This window comes from Ochlerotatus camptorhynchus, unplaced genomic scaffold (assembly GCF_037179485.1).
Source record: "Ochlerotatus camptorhynchus isolate MF236.1 unplaced genomic scaffold, CSIRO-AGI_Acam_v1.1 ptg000300l, whole genome shotgun sequence".
Lineage (NCBI taxonomy): Eukaryota > Metazoa > Arthropoda > Insecta > Diptera > Culicidae > Ochlerotatus > Ochlerotatus camptorhynchus.
Window position 1 is genome coordinate 815816 of NW_027040788.1, and position 20103 is coordinate 835918.

The window sequence follows — 20103 nt, forward strand, 5'->3', positions numbered from 1 at the left end:
AGTGTCGAAGGTCCGGGAGCGTACGGAACTTACCACCACGAAAGCATTGCGGTCAGACAAGTACGAGTTGAGCCATTCCGTGATCCAGGTGGGGAATCAAATATGATTCATTTTGCTAATGATGAGGTTGTGCGGAACTGTATCGAAAGCTTTCACAAAATCGACGTAAACCGAATCCACTTGCTGTTTTGATGCTATATCACGTGATATCGCTGACACGTAACACATTAGGTTTGATGTCGTTGAGCGGTGATTCATAAAACCGTGCTGGCTGTTTTATTTCCAGACTTGTGGACCGGTACTATGGATGCCGTTTTCCATGCATTTGGGAACGTTCTGTCTTGGAGCGATCGGTTGAAAATAGCAGCGATGAGCGACGCAAGCGTAGCGGCACAGTTTTCCAACAACACAGGAGACAGGCTGTCCGTTCCGGGTCCTGAATCGAGATTTTCGATGGCTTTCTGAACTTCGTCATGAGAAAACTGGATGCATTGTAGATTTATGTTATGAGACGAAATCTACTCGAAGCCTGCTTGATGTTGAACAAATGATGCTTTACTAAATACGCTCTCAACGAAATTAGCAAAGAGATTAGCTGTCTCCGAGCATGAGCGAGAAGTGGTTCCTTCGAAGTTGACCGATCCAGGGATGCCGTAGTCAGATCCCAAAAGCGCGAAGGATTTTCCTTGACGGTTGTCTATATCCTACACAAATAGTTTTCGTGTGTTGTAGAAAGGGTGGTTTTGTACTCCAACTCAAGCTCAACAAGTCCAGCTTTATCGGACTCATTTTTCTTTTGGAAAAACCTGTTGCGCAGCTTACGAAGCTTGTTACGAAGCGTACGTAACTCTGCAGTCCACCACGGTTTGTTGAAAGCAGAAATCGGTGCTTGTCTCTTACGAGGTACATGATGATTTATAACTTCAGAGAGAGATTCGTAGAAAGCTGATAACATCTGGTCTACTGAAGCATAACTTGATAATTGTTCCCACTCAATATTCATAAAAATAGAATTCAACAAGTCAAAGTCGTATGCCAAATAGTCAAATTTGAAACATTTGTCCTGATCGTCAAGTACGGATGGTACAACACTCTCGTCAATGATTATCAACAGTTAACAGCGATGCAGGTACGGCAATCAGGTCAAGATACTCCGGGTAATTGATGAACGCCAGGTCAAGGAGTCTTTTGTTCGTGTTGACAATGTTATTAATCTGCCTCAAGCTAGAGATGAACTAGCCTAAGGCTAAAAATCTCTTAAATAAAGAAAAAAAAAAAAAAAAAATCTGCCTCAAGCCATTGGAAAACATAGCTTCTGTAGAGTTTCTCTCAGTATCAGTCAAGGTGTTATGTCAAAAGAAGAGTGTCTCTTCGCAATGTTGAAGAACACAACACTAATAAACATAAACCATCGTTTTGTCATTTCAACTGGGCTCTACACATGCCAAAATTTAGCCAGATCATCGCACAATATATTTTTAAATCTTTAGAACATCAAGACCTGAACTCCAGGATGATTTGCGAAATCTATGATATTTTGTTATCACAAATATACATCTTCCCTGATGTAATGAGCTCTACACCGTTCGAAAAATTTATGTAAATTTCTGCGAGATATAGTGCACATAAAATCAACGCTAGATTTGGCATAAATTTACGCGATATTTCGAGTAAATTTAAGCGCAATATCGCATAAATTAGCAATATTGTATAAAAGCTTGTAAACGATTTCGCTGTTTATGTCAAGTATAGTTCAAAATCAATCGAAGAGAGATTTTACGCGATAGTTATAATTCAGAATTTTTTTCTGTGTAAGATCAATTCTTAAGCATGGTTTGAAGATCTTATTGTGCCACGTATGTGCTGTTCTTGATTTCATACGGGGTGTGGAATTTACGTGGATACTTGAAACATATCTTAGCAGAACATGTCTTTTGAGACTCTGTTAATTTTAATGGTCTAAACTTCAGAATTCATCCCAAAATTATTATTTTTTTCATGTTTCTCTGTTATTGTACTACCATAATTAAATTCTAACAAAAAAGTTCCATAAAATACGCCTTTGAAAAAATTGGAATTGAAACTATTAAACTTGATGAATAGGGGTTTCCGATAGCTTCCCTAGCTAGAGGAATCCGATAGCTTGCTTTCATCTCAGCAGCATTCGCATCCAGCACCTTGAAGAAATTGGAAATTTCACCCAATGACACATTTCACGAAGTTTACCAAGGGAAAAGTTCGCGAGTCATAGTGAGTTTTCGCGTACTTTTCCATCACTGAACCGGGAAAACGGTAAAAAGCTGGGAATTTGAAGTCACCGAGAAAATCCGAAAGATGACAAATCTGGAAAAATTTATCTCGTCCTCTCTTCGAAATCCATAAGATTTCAAGACTCTTGGAGATTTTTAGGAAACAGTCACTTTGAAGAACTAGGGGAAATGGCTCTAATGTTGGTCTATGAATCTAATACTGGGCACATAGCTAAAAATCTGCTATTTATCAATTTTATCTAGATGAACGCGTCATTGGGACGCACAATGGGGCAGCAAAGCCATTCGCGTGGCCAAAACCTCTAGCGCCGTTGGTTTGCTTTCTACAGCGATACAATGTTTTACAAAGTTGCTCAATATTAAAGCGTCATCTTTTAAAAGTTTCATATTAGTTCATTTTTACGCCACATAGGTAACGCTCGAATCTATCTTTTGAACGGAGCATCCTAGCCAAATTGTTTTTCCGACAAAGTTGTGTAATTTGAAATGTTGAGAAATATTGTCGAAGACATCGAAACTCTATAACCCACATTAAGCAAGATATCGGGAAATTAGGAAAACTAACCTCTAAAATTGCGTTTTTCCTTTTTTTTCACCTACACACGTCAAATGTATGAGTTTTATACTCCAGCCCTGCTTGCATTACTTAGCTACAATAATCGATTTGAAAATGTATAGTGCAGTTTACAACAAGTTAGTTTGGATGATTCAAACCATTTTGATAATTAACAGAGTATAAAACTGATACATTTGACGTGTATAGGTGAAAAAAAGGAAAAACGCAATTTTAGAGGTTATGTTTCCTAATTGCCCGATATCTCGCTTAATGTGAGTCATAGAGTTTCGATGTCTCCGATAATATTTCTCAACACTTCATTTCACACAACTTTGCCGGAAAAACCATTCGGCTAGGATGCTCCGTTCAAAAGATAGATTCGAGCGTTACCTATGTGGCGTAAAAATGAACTAATATGAAACTTTTAAAAGATGGCGCTTTTAATATTGAGCAACTTTGTAGAACATTGTATAGCTGTAGAAAGCAAACCAACGGCGCTAGAGGTTTTGGCCATGCGAATGGATTCGCTGCCCCACTGTGGGACGGTACTAATGGATATTTTTGGTCGCTATTGAAAATTTATGTATGGGCCAAAATTATGGCCGACATAACATCCATTTCCCCTATTTATAGGCTTTTAGCATGAATTCTAGCGATAACACCAAGTTATTTCAGAGAATATTTTCTACTGAGCTTTGGGAAAATCTCTAAGAGTGTTTTTACTAGAACTCCCAAGGGTGAAGCGGATTCCAAGATTCGTGAAAAATACAAATACCAAGGGAAGTGAATTTTGGGGGTAAGTAAATTCCAAAGATAATTCCAAGCGCATTTTGAATGGAATTTTTAGAGAATTTTATTGAGAATTCCATGCAATTTCGAGAAGAATTTAGAGGAGAACTCCAAGAGCATTCTGAGCAAAATTTGAAGACATCTCCGCGGGAGAATTTCTCCTGCTAGATGGTGTTGGCAGAGAAGGGGGATTACAAGTTTTGCTCATAAAAACTAATAGACCCTTTTCCATTGTTGGTCGAGCATCTGAAGTGAATTTCAAGCAAATTAAAAAAAATGGAAGCTCTAGTGAATTCTTACAAAGAATTTAAAACTCGAATTAGGATGAGTTTTAAGAATTTCGTGGAGTGTTCTACAGAGAATTTCTAGACTGTTATAAAGAGTGTTTCAAGGGACTTTCAGCGATGATGTCACCTTTATTTTAGAAGAATTCTGAAAAGAACTCTCATCAAATAAAAATCAAAGTTTAGAACGAATACTGATACTGTCTCGCAGAACCAAATTCAAGATTCAGCAAGGGGGTTGCTGTCTTAGAAATGACCCATTTAACCTTAAGCTCAATCGCATTCAGTTTTATGCTTGATGCAAATGTATATCGCTTGATTGGGAAAATTTCCAAAATTCCGGGAGAAAATCGGGTTGCTGGTCACCATGAAGATGGAGGAAATCTGAATGAATGTGCGCCCCTAGGGTTGTATTCGGAAGGAGTCAGAAAAGAACTTCTAATGGAGAGAAAATCGCCATGCGAAGGACCTCTTCTCGTATCAGTGAGTAAATCTAGGTAAGAAACGGATAATGAACTTGCTGAAAACTTTAAGCGATTAAGGAAGCCTTCACACGTCACACACCAAAAAGTCACTTAAGTCACTGTTTCCCTAAAAATAGTCACTAAAGTCACTTTTTCACAACCAAAATAGAGCGAAAAGGAAAAATATCAACAACATTTTTTAAGTTGAGTACTTGGCACTTAGGAAGTCTACACGATAAATACTGGGAAATTCTTTAAATTTCGATTAAAAATCGGGGAAAATATACCTTCTATCCCCAAAAATTAATTCTAAACCTTGGAAACTTTTCAAGGGTATTTGTCTGTACTAGATTTTCAAAAGTTTTTGAAAGAACTATCAAGAACTTTAAAAAATCCAAAGGACATTTTAAGAGAATTTTAAAGGAATTCTAGGGATGACACCAAGGTATTTCAGAGAAGAATACCAAAGAACAGACTAAGTAGGTCTCATGTAAAATTAAGTGCTCTGAGAGAAGATTTCTTCTGCTCCGCTCAAACCTTATACCAGGTTTATCCATATAGTTAATCCTGGTTTAAGGCTTAAGCGGAGGTGAAAAAACAGCACTTAGACTGACACATACGAGCGCCGCTTTTGATTATTGCTTAAATTATTAAAGACGCAAAATTCAGCTCCAAAACAGTCCTGGAAATAATTTCTATATAATTGAGAAAAGAGCTCTATGCGCATTTTAACGAGAGTTCTGAGAAGAATTCTATGGTGATTGGATGAGGATTCTAGGTCCAGTTCTAATAAGAATTCAAAACTAGTTCTGACGTTTTTTTAAGAGAGCTCTGATGAGAATTCCATGGTAATCCCGTGAACTCCAAAGATGATCTCTGCGGATAGTTTTAAAAGAATTCTGGGGTGATTTTTGAGGATACTCCCAAGAGAACTCTTAAGAGTTCGAAAAAAATCCGAGAAGAATTTCAATGGAATCGATTTTGGATGGTTCAATCTCAAAGGAACTCTTCGAATAGTTCCCCAATTCTGGGGAAATACATGGGAATTCTTTTTTTTCCTCGATTTGTTTTCCGTCGATCTTGTTTTCCGTGCTGAGCACCAATGCTACCGACGCCGGGGAGGCAGTTCCCACACCTGGACCCTACATAACGTCCCATCAACTCATGAACCCGGGACCAACAGCTTTACTTCCCTTCCGAAGGAAGGCGTGATCAGAGATGTTATGCCTCAGAACATCCCGGCGGCACCGACTGAGATTGAACCCAGGCCTGCTGGGGTGAGAGGCAATCACGCTTACCACTACACCACCGGCGCCGCTCCCTATGGGAATTCTGAGGAGCATACGAATTGAATTTCCAATAGAATTCAGAGCAGAAGTCCAAGCATATTCTAAGCAGAAATTTATTATATTTTTGAGGTTAATTGCATGGGAATTCTAAGAAGAATTCAAGTGAATTTAAAATGAATTTACGGAAGGAACCTCCAAGGAAATCCAAGAAGAATAATTAAAAATCGAAATTAATCTACTTTAACTAATCATGTTTTATTTCTTCATGCGTGAAGCTATCGATTTACATAGTTGGAGCAGCCTAACGTCAAATATCAGACTTAAAGTGGACATTTTATACGATAGATGAGGAGATCAAAGTATAGAGTTGATAGTACCATTGTAGTACGTTAGTGTAAAAATTGTATATAGACAGTAAAAAGTGAGCAAAGGGATTCCTTTACCAAACTCATCCGTTGATGAGGGATGCTAAATTATCTTTCATTTGATATTTTGATGTGGTTCAGTGGTTCAAAAGTTATTGATTTTTGAAAAAGGTCATTCTTGATTTTTTGGACCACTCTAACATGGAAATGGTCACCCTAATAATAAAATAAATAAATATGGATCTAATATTTTGCGATCAGAAACAAAACTACAAATTTTTCCGAAATTCTGAGAACCACTATATTGTTTTGCTTATGGAATGGCTGTTTATAAGGTTTTATGATGTTTTCTTAGCCGTCTGCCATATTAAAACATAAAATTTTACTTGGGCTATAATGTGAATATTACTTAAAATATCAGCCAGCTAGAGGAAGGCAAGCATCGAGCTGGAGTGCTTCAAGAAAATTTTAAATTACTACAACTAACCAATCGCCATTAATCTCCGGTTGTTGATTTTGATCAAAATCACACCGTTAAATTACAGCCCTTGTTATCGTGGAACGAAAATGAAACGATCACCTCTCGCATTTGAAATAATAAAAAAAAAAAAAAAACGTTTTTGCCCAACATGATGTCTCACTTTTCTGCTCCGTTTACTACTCTTGATGGCAAACTATTTTCCGGCTGCAGCTGGGCGGAGGCCTCTACCACCAGCCGTCAGTGCCAGCAGTGAGAGTAACGTAAATCGCAGCTACGAAGTCGAAGAACCAACCGGAACGCCATTTTAGCCTCGCTTACAACCAAACGGGCCGATGTAGTGTTGAATTGAGATTAATTGTCCATCCATCCAGCTATCAGCGAACTGCGGACAGACAGATTTTCGCTGTCGGATTCCATCTACCGTGACTCATGGTCTCTGGCGTGGTGCGTTACACTTTTTTTTTTGTGGGTGTGCCTTATTTACTATTATCATCACTTTCACAGGCTTTTAACTATGATTTTGGTGGCTCCGGACGGCGCGAATCTACTTTCCGGTCTGATGCCGACTGCTTCCGTAATCCGAATTCGATCTCCGTTTGCATTTATGGGTGAACATGACTTTGTATATGGGATTGGTGAAATTTGCAGTTTTGTTTGAGGATTTTTTATATAGCTGATTTGTCAATTTAAATACGCAGTGAAGAATGTTTAAATTCCAGTGCTCTGGTAAAAAATGCAACCTTTGCATATATCAATAACTTATATGGCTTCGTGTGTCCATGTCATCATCAACTTGTCGGATTATTGTCACCTTTGTGTTTTGAATTATGATCTGCTGGCCACCTGATTCGTACACACTGCTCATTTGTTAAGTTGTGCATGGACAGGTCAGACATACAAACACAATTAAGCGGGATTATCATCATTCGTCATACACTGAGCACTGAGTGCAGATGGCTTGTCTTCGTCAAACTTATATAGCCTTTTGTGTCGGAGCAGGTGGGCGAAAGCCTACATTTTTAGACTAACATTTGGAAAGGGCGGAATTTCAAAATCACCATATCGAGAAAATTGCTTCCGAATATTGATGACCTAAACATTAATCCTTTTCCATGACTTTCCATTTTTTGGATGATTTTATAAGCTTGACATATAGTAAGTAGTGTAATCTATCATCATGTATCACTAAAAACTCAAAAAAAAAGTTTTCTCTGTCGTGAAATTGAGAAGAAAACATCATACGCCCTGATAATTTTCTTACATGTTGTTACCCCCCGGATCTTTCACTCTTTGAACTGCCAACACTGGTGATACGCCGTGGAACCTTCGGGATTTTTTGTTTGTTGTTCCGCCTTGGTTCTTCGTTCACATTTTTTTGTGAGACTGGAATTACGCCCGGAGATTTTTTTGGTCTTCTTTTTGTTCGTTGTTTACACGTGAAATATAAATCGGATGCATTTCAAATGAATCGGGCTATACTTCTTTACTCCAGACCACAAGTGACCACGAATACACTATTTTATAGTGTGGCTCAATTCAACCTTCTTTTAAGGCCCCACAAAGTCACTTTCAATCGAAAATCATCAAGTGACGATGAAGCCGTAAACCATCACTTTCAATTGAAAGTCGTTCTGTCTTCTCTTCGAGCAGATCCCCGTCAACATCAACAGAACCACTTTCGATCAGTTCTCATGCTGTTTGTTTTGGCTTGACTCGTGTTCATTTCTTCTTTCATTGTCAAATGAACTTACTTTTGCATTGAAGCGAAGCTGTTCGATCCAAATTCGCGCAGTCTTTATGACTTTTGTTGATTGTTCACTCTGTTCATTTAAGCGTATGCGCATAGATCTGTGCACGTGGATATCAAATTTATCATTGTCGGGTGGTTTGTTTACCCATCAATATGGGCATTGTCTGAATCGGGGTAACGTCTAGCGATCAAAAATTGATATTCGACGCCATTTTTAAATCCAAGATGGCGGCTTCCAGTTTAATTACTATCAAATACCTATTAATAAAGGTATTTTTGGAATCGGGATGATACCTAGAGGATGAAAACCGATATCCGACGCCATTTTGAAATCGAAGATGACGGATTCCGGCTTAATAAAAAGTGGAAATACAGTCAAATACACATCAATATTGATATTATTGTAATCAGTATGAAGTTTACAAATCGAAAATTGATATGCGACGCCATTTAGAAATCCAAGATGGCGGCTTCCGATTTCAGAACAAATGGGAAATATTGTCAAATACCCATCAATATAGGTATTTTGGAATCGGGATGGCGTCTAGAGGCCGGAAATCGATATCCGACGCCATTTTGAAATCCAAGACGGCGACTTCCGATTTGCGGAAAAGTGTCGAATACCCTAAAATATGGTTATTTTCAGAATGGGGATGAGACGTAGATGCCGAAAATTGATGTCACGCCGTCTTTAAATCCAAGATGGCGGCTTTGGTTCAGAAAAACTGTGAAATACTGTCAAATACCGATCAATGTGGGTTTTTTTGGAATCGGGGTGACATCTAGAAGCCAGAAATCGATGTCCGACGCCATCTTGAAATTCAAGATGGTGGCTTCCGATTTCAGAAGAAGTGTAAAATGACCTGCAAATGGCTTCGAATATCGATTTTCAGCATCTACGTGTCGTGGGAATTGGAAAGGTCCCCGTTCCGAAAAATACCCTGATATTAGGGTATTTGACACTTTTTATGAAACCTAATGGCCGCCATATTGGATTCCACAATGGCATCGGATATAAATTTTCGGCATCTACGCGTTGTCCCTGTTCCGAGAATAACCATATTGTAGGGTATTTGACACTTTTTCTGAAACCCGATGACCGCCATATTGGAGTCCAATATAGCGTCGGATATCGATTTTCGGCATCCACGCGTTGTCCCCGTTCCAAAAATACCCATATATTAGGGTATTTGACACGTTTTATGAAACTTGATGGCCGCCATATTGGATTCCAACGTTGTTCCCGTTCCTAAAATACCCATATATTAGGGTATTTGACACTTCTGAAAACCAATTGTCGCTATTTTGAATTCCAAAATGGCGTCGGGTTTCGATTTTTAGCGCCATTCCCGTTCCGAAAATATCCTATTGTAGGGTATGTGACACTTTTTCTGAATGTGTGTGGATACTATATATTGATGCTTGACGACGCGATACGTGACAAGTCGAATGAGCCCGAATTGAAGTGAAAGTGGAAAAAACAAAGGAAGCAGTTTTCGAGTCATTCATTGCGTCAATTGAAACAAGTCTTTGCTTCAAATGAAATGAAGTGAAGCACTTGACGAACGAAACAAGCGATAGTCAAGTTATGTTTGAAAGGAGGAATGTTCATCGTGACTCGATAACAAGAAACACAATGACTTACACGAAAATGATATTGCTCGAAATGAAGCGATTCGACGGAGAGTCTTCGACCTTGGTTTGCTTCAAAAAGGATTAAATTCAGTTCGGATGGTCTGCCTTAATCCCCAATGCATTGTTTTCTAAGCATGTTTATCACTGCCATGACAAAACTCGTTAAATAGTGCACCTAAAAGCGAGCTTTTTTGGGTGGCGGGTGGCAAGTTTGCGAATGGCCAAATGCCTGATGTAAGCCAAGCAGACCTTCTAGCACCTCTTGAAACATACCACAAATTTTCCACAATACATGGCGGTTTGCACCACTAGTTAGCTGGGATTAGGGCGTAACAGCTTTTGTAAACAATGATTTCTCTCGATGATTTCTAGAAAGTCAAGGCTCGCCCTCTCAAATCAATGACACCATCGGGTAAAGGAAGACTTCCCCTTCCCGTTGGTTATGTTGGTTTGCGTGGGCGTGCCTTGAGTTTCGAGAAATCGTCAAGAGAAGTAATTGTTTACAAAAGCTGTTACGCCCTAATTCCAGCTCTATCAAGAGTTGTAATTGAAGCTTTCAGCAGTCACGCGTCAAACGGGAGCAACACGGAAACAGCAGTCTGGTACGCTTTGGACCTTATTATACTTGCAGACCGATTTGAATGTGTGAGTTTAAATAAGAAGAACATTTGTGATGTATGGGCATTTCTCGCTGTGCACTTATATCTGATTGCAGGCAAAGGGAGCAATGGAGAAAGAGGGCGCAAAAGCTCGCTCTCACTTTCTTGTGAGTTGTAAATCTCTCAATTACCCATGGTTGCGCCGGTGCGCCGGTCAAAACATATGAGCTTCCCCTTGTTCATTCTGATAGTGTTGTTCTGATGAATGAAGAGTTGATTAATTCAAGTTTGCAACCCAGGGGACTTCATGAATTTTCTTTAGATTTTGACACTGTTTTGTATGAAAAAAATTTGGGGAGTGTTTGATGGATAGTCTTTATTACACTTCAGTCGAAAGAGTTAGCCTTATCATAAAAAACGAGAGTTAGTTAAGTTTTGCAATTCCTCCTACTTCGGTTTGCGTGAAAAGGTCCATACAAGTTTTGTTTACACAAGATGATAGGCTCTTCAAATCTTACGTTTAGTAATTATAAAGTTATATAGGAATTAGGTAACATTCTCAATTAAGTAATTGAGAATACGTCCCTCCCTGATATTTTCTTCTACTTTTTATTGTTTATCGAGTTTGTGAACTGTTGCAAAATATTATTTTATTTACATTTTAGCTCTTCTGCCCCTTTCAAATGTTAGGCTAGAATTTATTCTTATTATGCCTGTCTTTTGACCAGAGATCGTTTGGAAGCACGAAAACAGCTAAAAAAAAGATTGTGCTGTGCGCTGTTAGTCAGTCTCCTGCACTCGATTTTATTTTTTTGAGAGCAGGGGACCCGAGAGAGCACGCAAACATTTGAGAGACGTGCAATGTGGGTAGGAGCGCACAAATAAAGCACAAAGAGAGCTCGAAATTAGCACAAGATAAACTCATCCCATTATATATCGTTCCAACCGTTAAGCAACATTTTGGATGTTAGTTCCATAGCATGGAACAGTATTATACTTAATTCAAACTTGGTTGTTATGATTTTGAAAATAAGTACATTCCGCATGAGTGCACATTTTTCAGTACAAGTACAAGCTCATAGCTTAAACTAATTGCACCTTAGTGAATATTTGGTAGAAAAAGTTAGTAAATATTTTAAAATCAATAAAAAAAAGTTATTCATGTCATCGATCATAATTGTGAGGGTCACCCACAAAAAGGTAGATCTGAGTAGAATTCCAAGGCAACCCTCAATAGGATTCAAATGATATTTTAATGAAAATTCATAACAGTTTTTTACTTTAATTCTTAAGGAATTATAAGAAAATTTGGACGAAAAGGTGGATTATACCATGATAATTCTGAGGAGAACTTCATAAGAAAAATCTAAGGACATTCTGATTATGAGTTCGAGAAGATTCTGAATGAAAAGGAAACCTGAGCATATTTCTATGGGAGTTTCGGAGAATTCATAGAGGATATGTTACGGAGGATTACAATTAAATCTTTAATGAATTCGGACAAAAATGCCAAGAGGGTTCTGACAAATTTTGAGGAGGAATCAAAAGAATTTGTTTGGAAAAATGCAAGTAATTTCATAGTTGCGAGTTGAATCTAGTCACAGGAATGGAACTTCGGATCAGAAAGTGGTTCCACTTGTCATTTGCGAACACTAGCGCACCTAGCGGTAAAAGGCATCTTCTGCCTGCAGTTAAGGGGGTAGTACACTTTGAACGTCCAAAAAGTAAGGCATCTTCGTTAATTTTTTAAAGCAATAAAACACTCAGGGAGGGCAATTATGTTATAACCCATTTATTAGTCATCCTTCGAACTACAAATTGTATTTTTTTGAACACGATTGGCGTCTCCCCGTGGCCGGTGCACCAGGTCGCGCGGGCGTCCTCGCGCGGAAGTCGGAAAACGGCGTGGGAAAATACTCCTTTCCATGTGATCCTGGAACATAAATCGAACAAAAATCCTGATTAGTAATGAAATTTGGGTTAGAAATACGTACTCCGATTTTTTTTAAATTAATTTTTTCAAAAGTTGTGGCCCTAGGAAAAAAAAGTTCATTTTTTCACCCTAAAAATGCTTACAAAATCGTGGATTAAAAATCCATTTTTGACAAAATCGATGCGTGGATGCGTATTTCTAAGCAGAATTTGATTCTGAACAAGAAAACCTAGGCGATATCCAAATTTGATGATAACTGGTTAGAGTTATTTCCCACGCCAGTTTGAAAAACCCCGTTTCGAGATAAGCGCGTTTAAAGATAAAAATGCTCTCTCAGCGCGCCGGTACATGTTTTAGGAAATCGCTTCGTAAAGCGGTAAGGAATATTCTGGCGGAATTGAAGTCTTTTCTAATACATCCCAAGGAAAATTTTAAGCAAAAAAAAATGCATTTTTTCGAAAAATCAAAGTGTACTCCCCCCTTAAGATAGGCAGCTATGATAGTGTAAGTGCACATAGAAAGCCTGTGTGGAACGCTACCACAACACTTGTTGAGCAGAAAAACGAACCACTTTTTGATTCACCGATTTGTTTGCATTTCCCCTTCTGTTCTGTGATGTGGTCCTACGTCAAAAACAAAAAAATAAATAAATGGTATATTTTTTACAGAATTGCTGAAGATACCATATCAATAGAACAAACCGTTTCGACAATATATATGTTTTTAATTCATTAGTACTATTTTTGCACAAGCCCTGTTGGAAAAGTAGTCGTGATCAAATATGAAGAACTGTAACGTAAAATAACAACTTACTAAAAAGGTGCAAAATTTCAGCTAAATTGGAAATTTTCATTAAGGATCGATTCACGAGCCTTCGTGGGATGTCTCTACTCTACGTTCGACGACTATATAGATAACGCACGACGATGATGCCAATCGGCTTGTGATAGCATTTAAGACTTCGACGATGATGATGTGCCCTAGTTATTGCACTCATAAGGCCATCACGCGGCATCGCGTATAACCACAATAAGAACTAATTGTGTTGTTGTGCATATAGGTTTTTTCTCTGCTCCAACCATCCATTAATTGCTTTCTTTTCTCGTGTGCTTCTCTTTCCAGCAGAACCGCAGATGCAAGCGCCACGCTTCACGACGCAACCATCCTCGTCCGGGTCGATGGTGAATGAAGGTCGAACGAAGATTCTCCAGTGTCATGCTCTAGGTGAGTTCACATACATACATACATGTGTTCGTAGGTACCTACATCACAAATTGTTTGGTAATTTCGCTTTCAACATCCGTAATAACTTTCAATTGACTGCAAATAAAAGATAAATGTACGGTATTCCTGCTGCTGGCAAGAGTACCATATCTGTGTGTGGCAAAATGTGACTCAGTATATAGAAAAAAATGAGTAAAATGAGAACACATCACTTCCTGCCAGCGGCAATAGCAGCCGGTGTGTGATAGAAAGTGCATAAACATCTCGTACCCGACCGACCTCGTCGGTTGCTTGCTTCCGCTCGTCATCCATCCTTTGAAATTTCTGCACACACGTGTGTGCATTAAGCGTCTCCATTCTATAGCTGTCGACACGCCTTCAATCTCCTCGGTTTGTGTACCACAACGACGCTCCTGCTACTGCTGCTGTAGGCAATTCTAATGGAGACAAATGCGGCGGGTCCGTTCCCACTTTATGCTCCCGGATTGCAACTCGAAATCCAATCCAATCTAACCCACAGGCGACACGCTTACTCAAACTGTGGTTTTCCTTTTGGAGAGGAGTTACGGTACCTACATATATAGCTTATAGTCGTCCTTCATGGTTTGTTTTTATTGCGCTGGGCTAAAGTGCGGTTTGATTCCTGTGGTGGCGCGTACCCATACAGAATATAGTCGGTGTTCGTTCTGCCGCACAAAGTAGTGTGCTGTTTTGGGGTTGAGAAGCCAGACCACCGACCGTCAGCCAGTCAGCTTGTGGGTGAATCTGAGGAAGGTGTGGCCCCGCGGCTGGATTGCATAGATATTGAATGTCACCGGAGACTCACTGCACCCCAACCGCACTGGTTTCAGTGTGACCATAGGCACGGCCTAGCCCTGTTGGCTTGAGGGGTGTTGTGCTTGTTGTTTGAAGATGTGAAGTAGAGTTTGTCGGTTTCTATAGGAGTGGGAGCAATAGCGTTGCTTAGGTGACAAAAAGAGTAATGGAGTTGGAAAACAAAATAGTTTTTGGATTAGAAGGAATACACAGTGAGAGAAATATTAATTTTCGCTCAAATTTTATAAATAAAATTTATGCAGCACTATTAAATACAGTAAACTTCAGTATTCAATTTTTGTCTAACTCGAAGTTTTTCATTGCAACTATTCAAGTGCTTAATTACTGTGCAATTACTCAAATTTACTGTCCTGCGCCCGTGATTTTATGTTAAGTTAGAAGATGCTTTTTTTTTAGTTTTTTTTTCAGAAGCCTCTTTTAGAAACCTATTCTAGACGCTTGCCCGTCGCTCTGCTCTTCTAAGAAAAGAAAAAATCACACAGGACAGTCAATCTGAGCAGCTACGTAAGACTTGAGCGTCAATTTATGCGTTTTCCATAAATCCTACAGAAGCATCAAAGGTTGATCTATGCTGCTGTAAGGTAGGATAGGATAAGATGGCCACCCTAAGCATAAAGAACTATCTAACAAAATCCACACCAAATTGCTGCAATAAGTGAAGCCAAAGTTGATCTTTAGAGTATTTTCCATAATAACATTCAGTTTCAAAATTTGGAAAAATTTAAAATTTATAATTGTCCCGTAATTGGAGCACAATTTCCGCGATTCGAATTGCCAGTGATTACCTGTGATTACCTGTTAAAATGAAAAAGTGCTGTTCCGTGTTGTATTTATACATCGGTGCTGATCCGGTCATCAACTACCATAGATATCGACCTGAATTCAATTGCCCGGTTCTGGGTTGCCACCAACGCTGAGATTCAAGATGTAATTTGCACGAGCAGCTCAATTCCTGGTGCAAATGGCCAATCATCAGTTACGGAAGATCATCCATTCGGAACTCAGCGAGTGCACGTACATCGACGGTGTGCAGGACCTACAAGCTCTACGTCTCTGCGATATCCCCCAGCTCGTTCCTGGAGCCGCTGTCAACCCACCAAACCCTCAACGTCCCATCGTTCGGTGCGATCATGTTGCTGAGGAAGGACTTCATTCAAGTGTTTCAATTGCCAGAAGCTTACAGCTGACAAACGTCAAATATAAATCGGGAACTTGGTTAACATTGGAGGCATTTGGTGAGATCCTTCCATAACACTATATTTTATATACCATTCATTACATTACATATTACTGCTACATTCACTCTTAACCTAACTCGGAGCGTTTGGTACGGTATGTCCACGCATCTGATTTACGAAATGCATCGCTGTTCAAATATACCGTGTCAGCACAATATTTGACACGTTCCTAATGATGAAGTACTCGTATATTTTTGATCGCATCTCGATTTTGACAAGATATTTGTTAAAACCTTGCCACACCATCGTCCCTAGAGCACAGAAACTTATATTTGCAGAAGTAACATTTCAAAAATAATTTTTGAAAATAGTCGAACATTATAGATTGCGTCGATTTAGGAACTGCTTCGAATATGGTACCTCCATGGTTTATTTAAACTCGGATCCTTTCACAGAATCATCTTTGCGGCAAATGCGACGCAGTAGGCCTGGCCTTTTTGATGTTTGTGTCATATCTCAGATATGCTGCAAACATCAATGTTGACAAGAAAAATGATTAGGTCTTATCTAACCTAATCATTTTCCAGGATGCTTTCTCGTACTGGCTGCGTTTGTATTAGATTAGATTAGATTAGATTAGAATTTCCGCTTACTAAGCGCCACCCGCTCTTTATCTCTTGTTTTTCGATCATATGATAAAATGTTTCTGGTAAACATGACTTCTAAATTCATTTCCCTTTCCTTATGTACCGTTAGATTTGATGAAGAGTCACAAATTGTTTACATTTTGTTTAAAATCTAACACTGATTCTTGATTTCAAAATCATTGTACGATTTCCAATTCCGTCCAAACGCATTGGAATGCCATTGGATTTTCTTCGTCATACTGATGAAGGCAGGCGAAATGAATTCGGGAGAAGTGCTTCTTTTGTTTTCGTGAACAATGAGTGTAAATGCTCATTATTTTGCTTGACTCATAATCTATGCCCAGGAAAGTCGAGAAATTTTTCAATCCGAAAAAAATCCTAGACCGGACCCGGAATTGTAGCGAGCATGGTTTTGCTTTATAGCTGCGTCTTTACCGACTGAGCTAATTAAAGCCCTGGAATTCTCCTTTCTTCCTTCCCCTTTAAAATTTTCTTCAGTGCTGCCTTAGGATCCACTTTTAGTTCTACTTACAATTTTCTTGAAACTACCTTGAAATTCCAGTCGTATTCCCTTGGAATTCTTCACAGAATATCTCTAGAATTATTTTTAGGAATCCTTTAGAACTCTCCTCATAACTGAAGTTAAAAATCGTAAAAATACCTACCTAATCATCTTGAAAACTTTCAAATGATCCAGAATCATGAACATCTTCCTTAGTTTGTAAATCTTAGTCCAAGATCGCAATTGTAATAAAAGGATTCAGGGTGACCCACTAGCCGGGAAATCGGGAAAACCGGGAAACAGCCGGGAATTTTAAGTCACCGGAAATAACTCGTGAATTTCGATATGAAATCGGGAAAAAGTTTACTTTCGTCCTCTCTCCGAAAACAATAAGATATTGTACAGTCAAGATTCCTATAGTACGGATTCGTTCTTGCCGTATTGCTATAGTACTAGTGCCACTGGCTTCCTATAATACGGTCGATCTGGCATTAACGAATACACGTACCATATGGGGTTTAAGCAAATTGGGACCAAACACTGATTGTACTGTACGGCAATTTGAAGAGATAACTACCTGATGTCTTCGGAGAAGTTATTAAGCAGATAGTAGGGGATAGTCAGTTTCCGGAAGGTTATAAGCCTGGAACATCCGTAAATGTGGTAAATTCATAAAACTGATCCGAGAGGTCCGTGGTTTTTTCGATACCACTCATAGACGTCTTATCTCAATAAATTCGGAGCTATGACCAGAAAATGGACAATGGGGACCATGGGATGGTCCACTAAAAGATTCAGAACATCCGTAAATGTGATAAATTAATGAAGCTGATCCTAGAGCTCCACGGTTTATTCGTAACCACTCATAGATGTCTTATTTCAATAAATTGGGAGTTGTAACCAGAAAATGAACGCAGGGGACCACGGGATGGTCCACTAATAGATCCGGAACATCCGTAAAAGTGGTCAATTCATGAAACTGATTGATCTACATTAGGGACATCCTGTGCTTGATTACTGATCATTTAATACATTTACAAGAAGTAAAGATAAGGGAGCATTGTAGATATCCAAGGAACATTCGATCAATGTTTCCACTTCTGCCGAACCAAAAAAAAAAAAAAAACAAACATACACTGGAGTCGCTTTTTACGCGGTTTTTTTTTTCACACGGTTTTTTTTTACGCGGATTTCGGAATTTACGCGGTTTTTTTTACGCGGATTCCGGAATTTACGCGGTTTTTTTTTACGCGGATTTTGGTTTTTTTTTACGCGGATTTCAGAATTTACGCGGTATATCGCTTTTTACGCGGTTTTTTCTTACACGGTTTTTTTTTACTCGGTTTTTTTTACGCGGATTTCGGAATTTACGCGGTTTTTTTTACGCGGATTCCGGAATTTACGCGGTTTTTTTTTACGCGGTTTTTTTTTACGCGGGACATATCACCCGCGTAAAAAGCGACTCCAGTGTACTTAAAATTGATATAATTTGAAGGTATACCAAAACATAACCGTCGATTTCAACCAATTTCCATTATTTATTAGCAAACAAGCAGCAATCTAATATTTCTCAACTGTGGCTTTTGATTTCTACAAATTGCAATAACTGCATTAAATTTAAAAAAAAAACATTTAAATAAAAACAACAGGTAGTTCATTATGAAATAACAAAGAGACTTTACATTTGCATCATATAAACCGATCCGAAAAAGGGCTTCAAGCTAACATTAGCAAATTATAATAGGGCGCGCTTTAATATTCAAAATGAAATTATCTCTGAATGTTTCAATTTCAAGAAAAGTAATTTTGTGTTGCTAGAAATTTAAAAAATAATTAATTTGACCTACTAATTACCGAAACACCTTAAATGTCGAGTTAAATTTTCAAAGACAATTGGCGATCTTTAACCAGATACATCCAGATTTTAATGGTATAAGTTATGAGTATGACAAGACTTAAGTAGATTTCAGAAGTTCTGAAATCTACTAAAAAAAATAAACAAAATCTATTCAAAAGCTAAAAAAAAATAAAAAAAAAAAGATTTTTATGGATTGAATTCTAAGGAGGATACCAAGAAAATTCTAAGTAGAAATCCAGGGGGATTCCGAGAAGTATTCTAATGAAATTCCGAAATAAAATTCAAGGGAATTGAATCATGTGTTTGCAGAGAAACTCGAGAATATCAAGGGAAAAGGAATACTGAAAATAACTCCAAGGGTATTTGAACATGATTTTCATGAAAAAAAAAATCTTATTTCAAAAGCTACACAGAAGTCCAGAGATACTTCATACAAGTTCATGGAACTTCAGGGAAGATCCGATAACTCCACGAATACTTCATAAACATTAGGAAAATGTGGAAACATTTCAAAGATGTTTCATAAGCTCCAAAGCTTCTTAAAAGTCCAGTTCAAATTTACAGAATTTCATAGAACGTCAGAGATGTTAAGACTTTTTTGAGTTCTTCACAGAAGTTCAATTAACTTCACGGAAGTTTAGACATTTTTAGGGCAGTTTAATTAAATAGACATGTTAAGGGCAGCTTAATTAAAAGTTAACGAGAACTGCAAAAACGTTAGAGAGGTTTCTACAATTTCAAGAAAGAACAGAGAACGTCAGGGCAGTTCCATAAACTTTAGAGAAATATCGTAAATTTTAGAAAATGTTTCCAGCGTTTCCATGTTTCAGCGAATTATTAAAACATCAGGTGTTTCATAGAGTTCTAGCAAAATTGCTGAAACTTCACTGCCGTGAGATGAGCAAGCGATGTAAGCGCCACTATGCTCAATTTTCTCTTAACATTTTCGAGTTCATCCTTAATGACACCCTATCGGCGCCGGTGGTGTCAGAAATAACCATGATTGGATAGCAAGGTTAATCGATAACTTCTATCAGTCAAATTGCAACCAAAAGTTTAAAAAAAAACAGCCAAATGGTTCAGAGCCAAATCTGACCGACCGATGGCTGATGGCCAGGGGGAACCGAAATCTCTTTCTTATATTGTTCTGAATTGGTAAATTGGTTATCTAGTTCGTTTAATTTTAAGGCTCAATCGCGTTAGCTTTACGGAGCCGATAATTCATTGTTCTTTGTTTGTAACAAAATTCACTTAATTCTATGTCTAGTAGGAGTTGGGCCGAATACTCGCGGCTTACTCGAGGTTAGAGGGGTACATTGTCGAAGGATAGGAAAAGGGGAGGAGCTTAGGGGTAGGGTTTCGTTGTCTCATCAGAGCGATGACGCCAGTATGAACGGTAGTGTGGTTCTAGATTCGTCTGGAGTTCGACCGGCTATGGTGAC

The 20103-nt window shown here is 38.5% G+C and overlaps 1 protein-coding gene across 6 annotated transcripts in view; it reads left to right on the forward strand.

Moving 5' to 3' along the window:
- The window catches only part of sdk (sidekick cell adhesion molecule), a 362757-nt gene that overhangs the window by 268411 nt on the left and 74243 nt on the right, over nt 1-20103 (forward strand). For 5 of the 6 annotated variants that reach the window (XM_065228676.1, XM_065228671.1, XM_065228673.1 and 2 more), the window contains exon 3: nt 13538-13639. In XM_065228676.1, the coding sequence (XP_065084748.1) occupies nt 13538-13639 (102 nt within the window). The remainder of the gene's footprint in view (nt 1-13537; nt 13640-20103) is intronic. The other variant, XM_065228672.1, reaches the window with a different exon arrangement.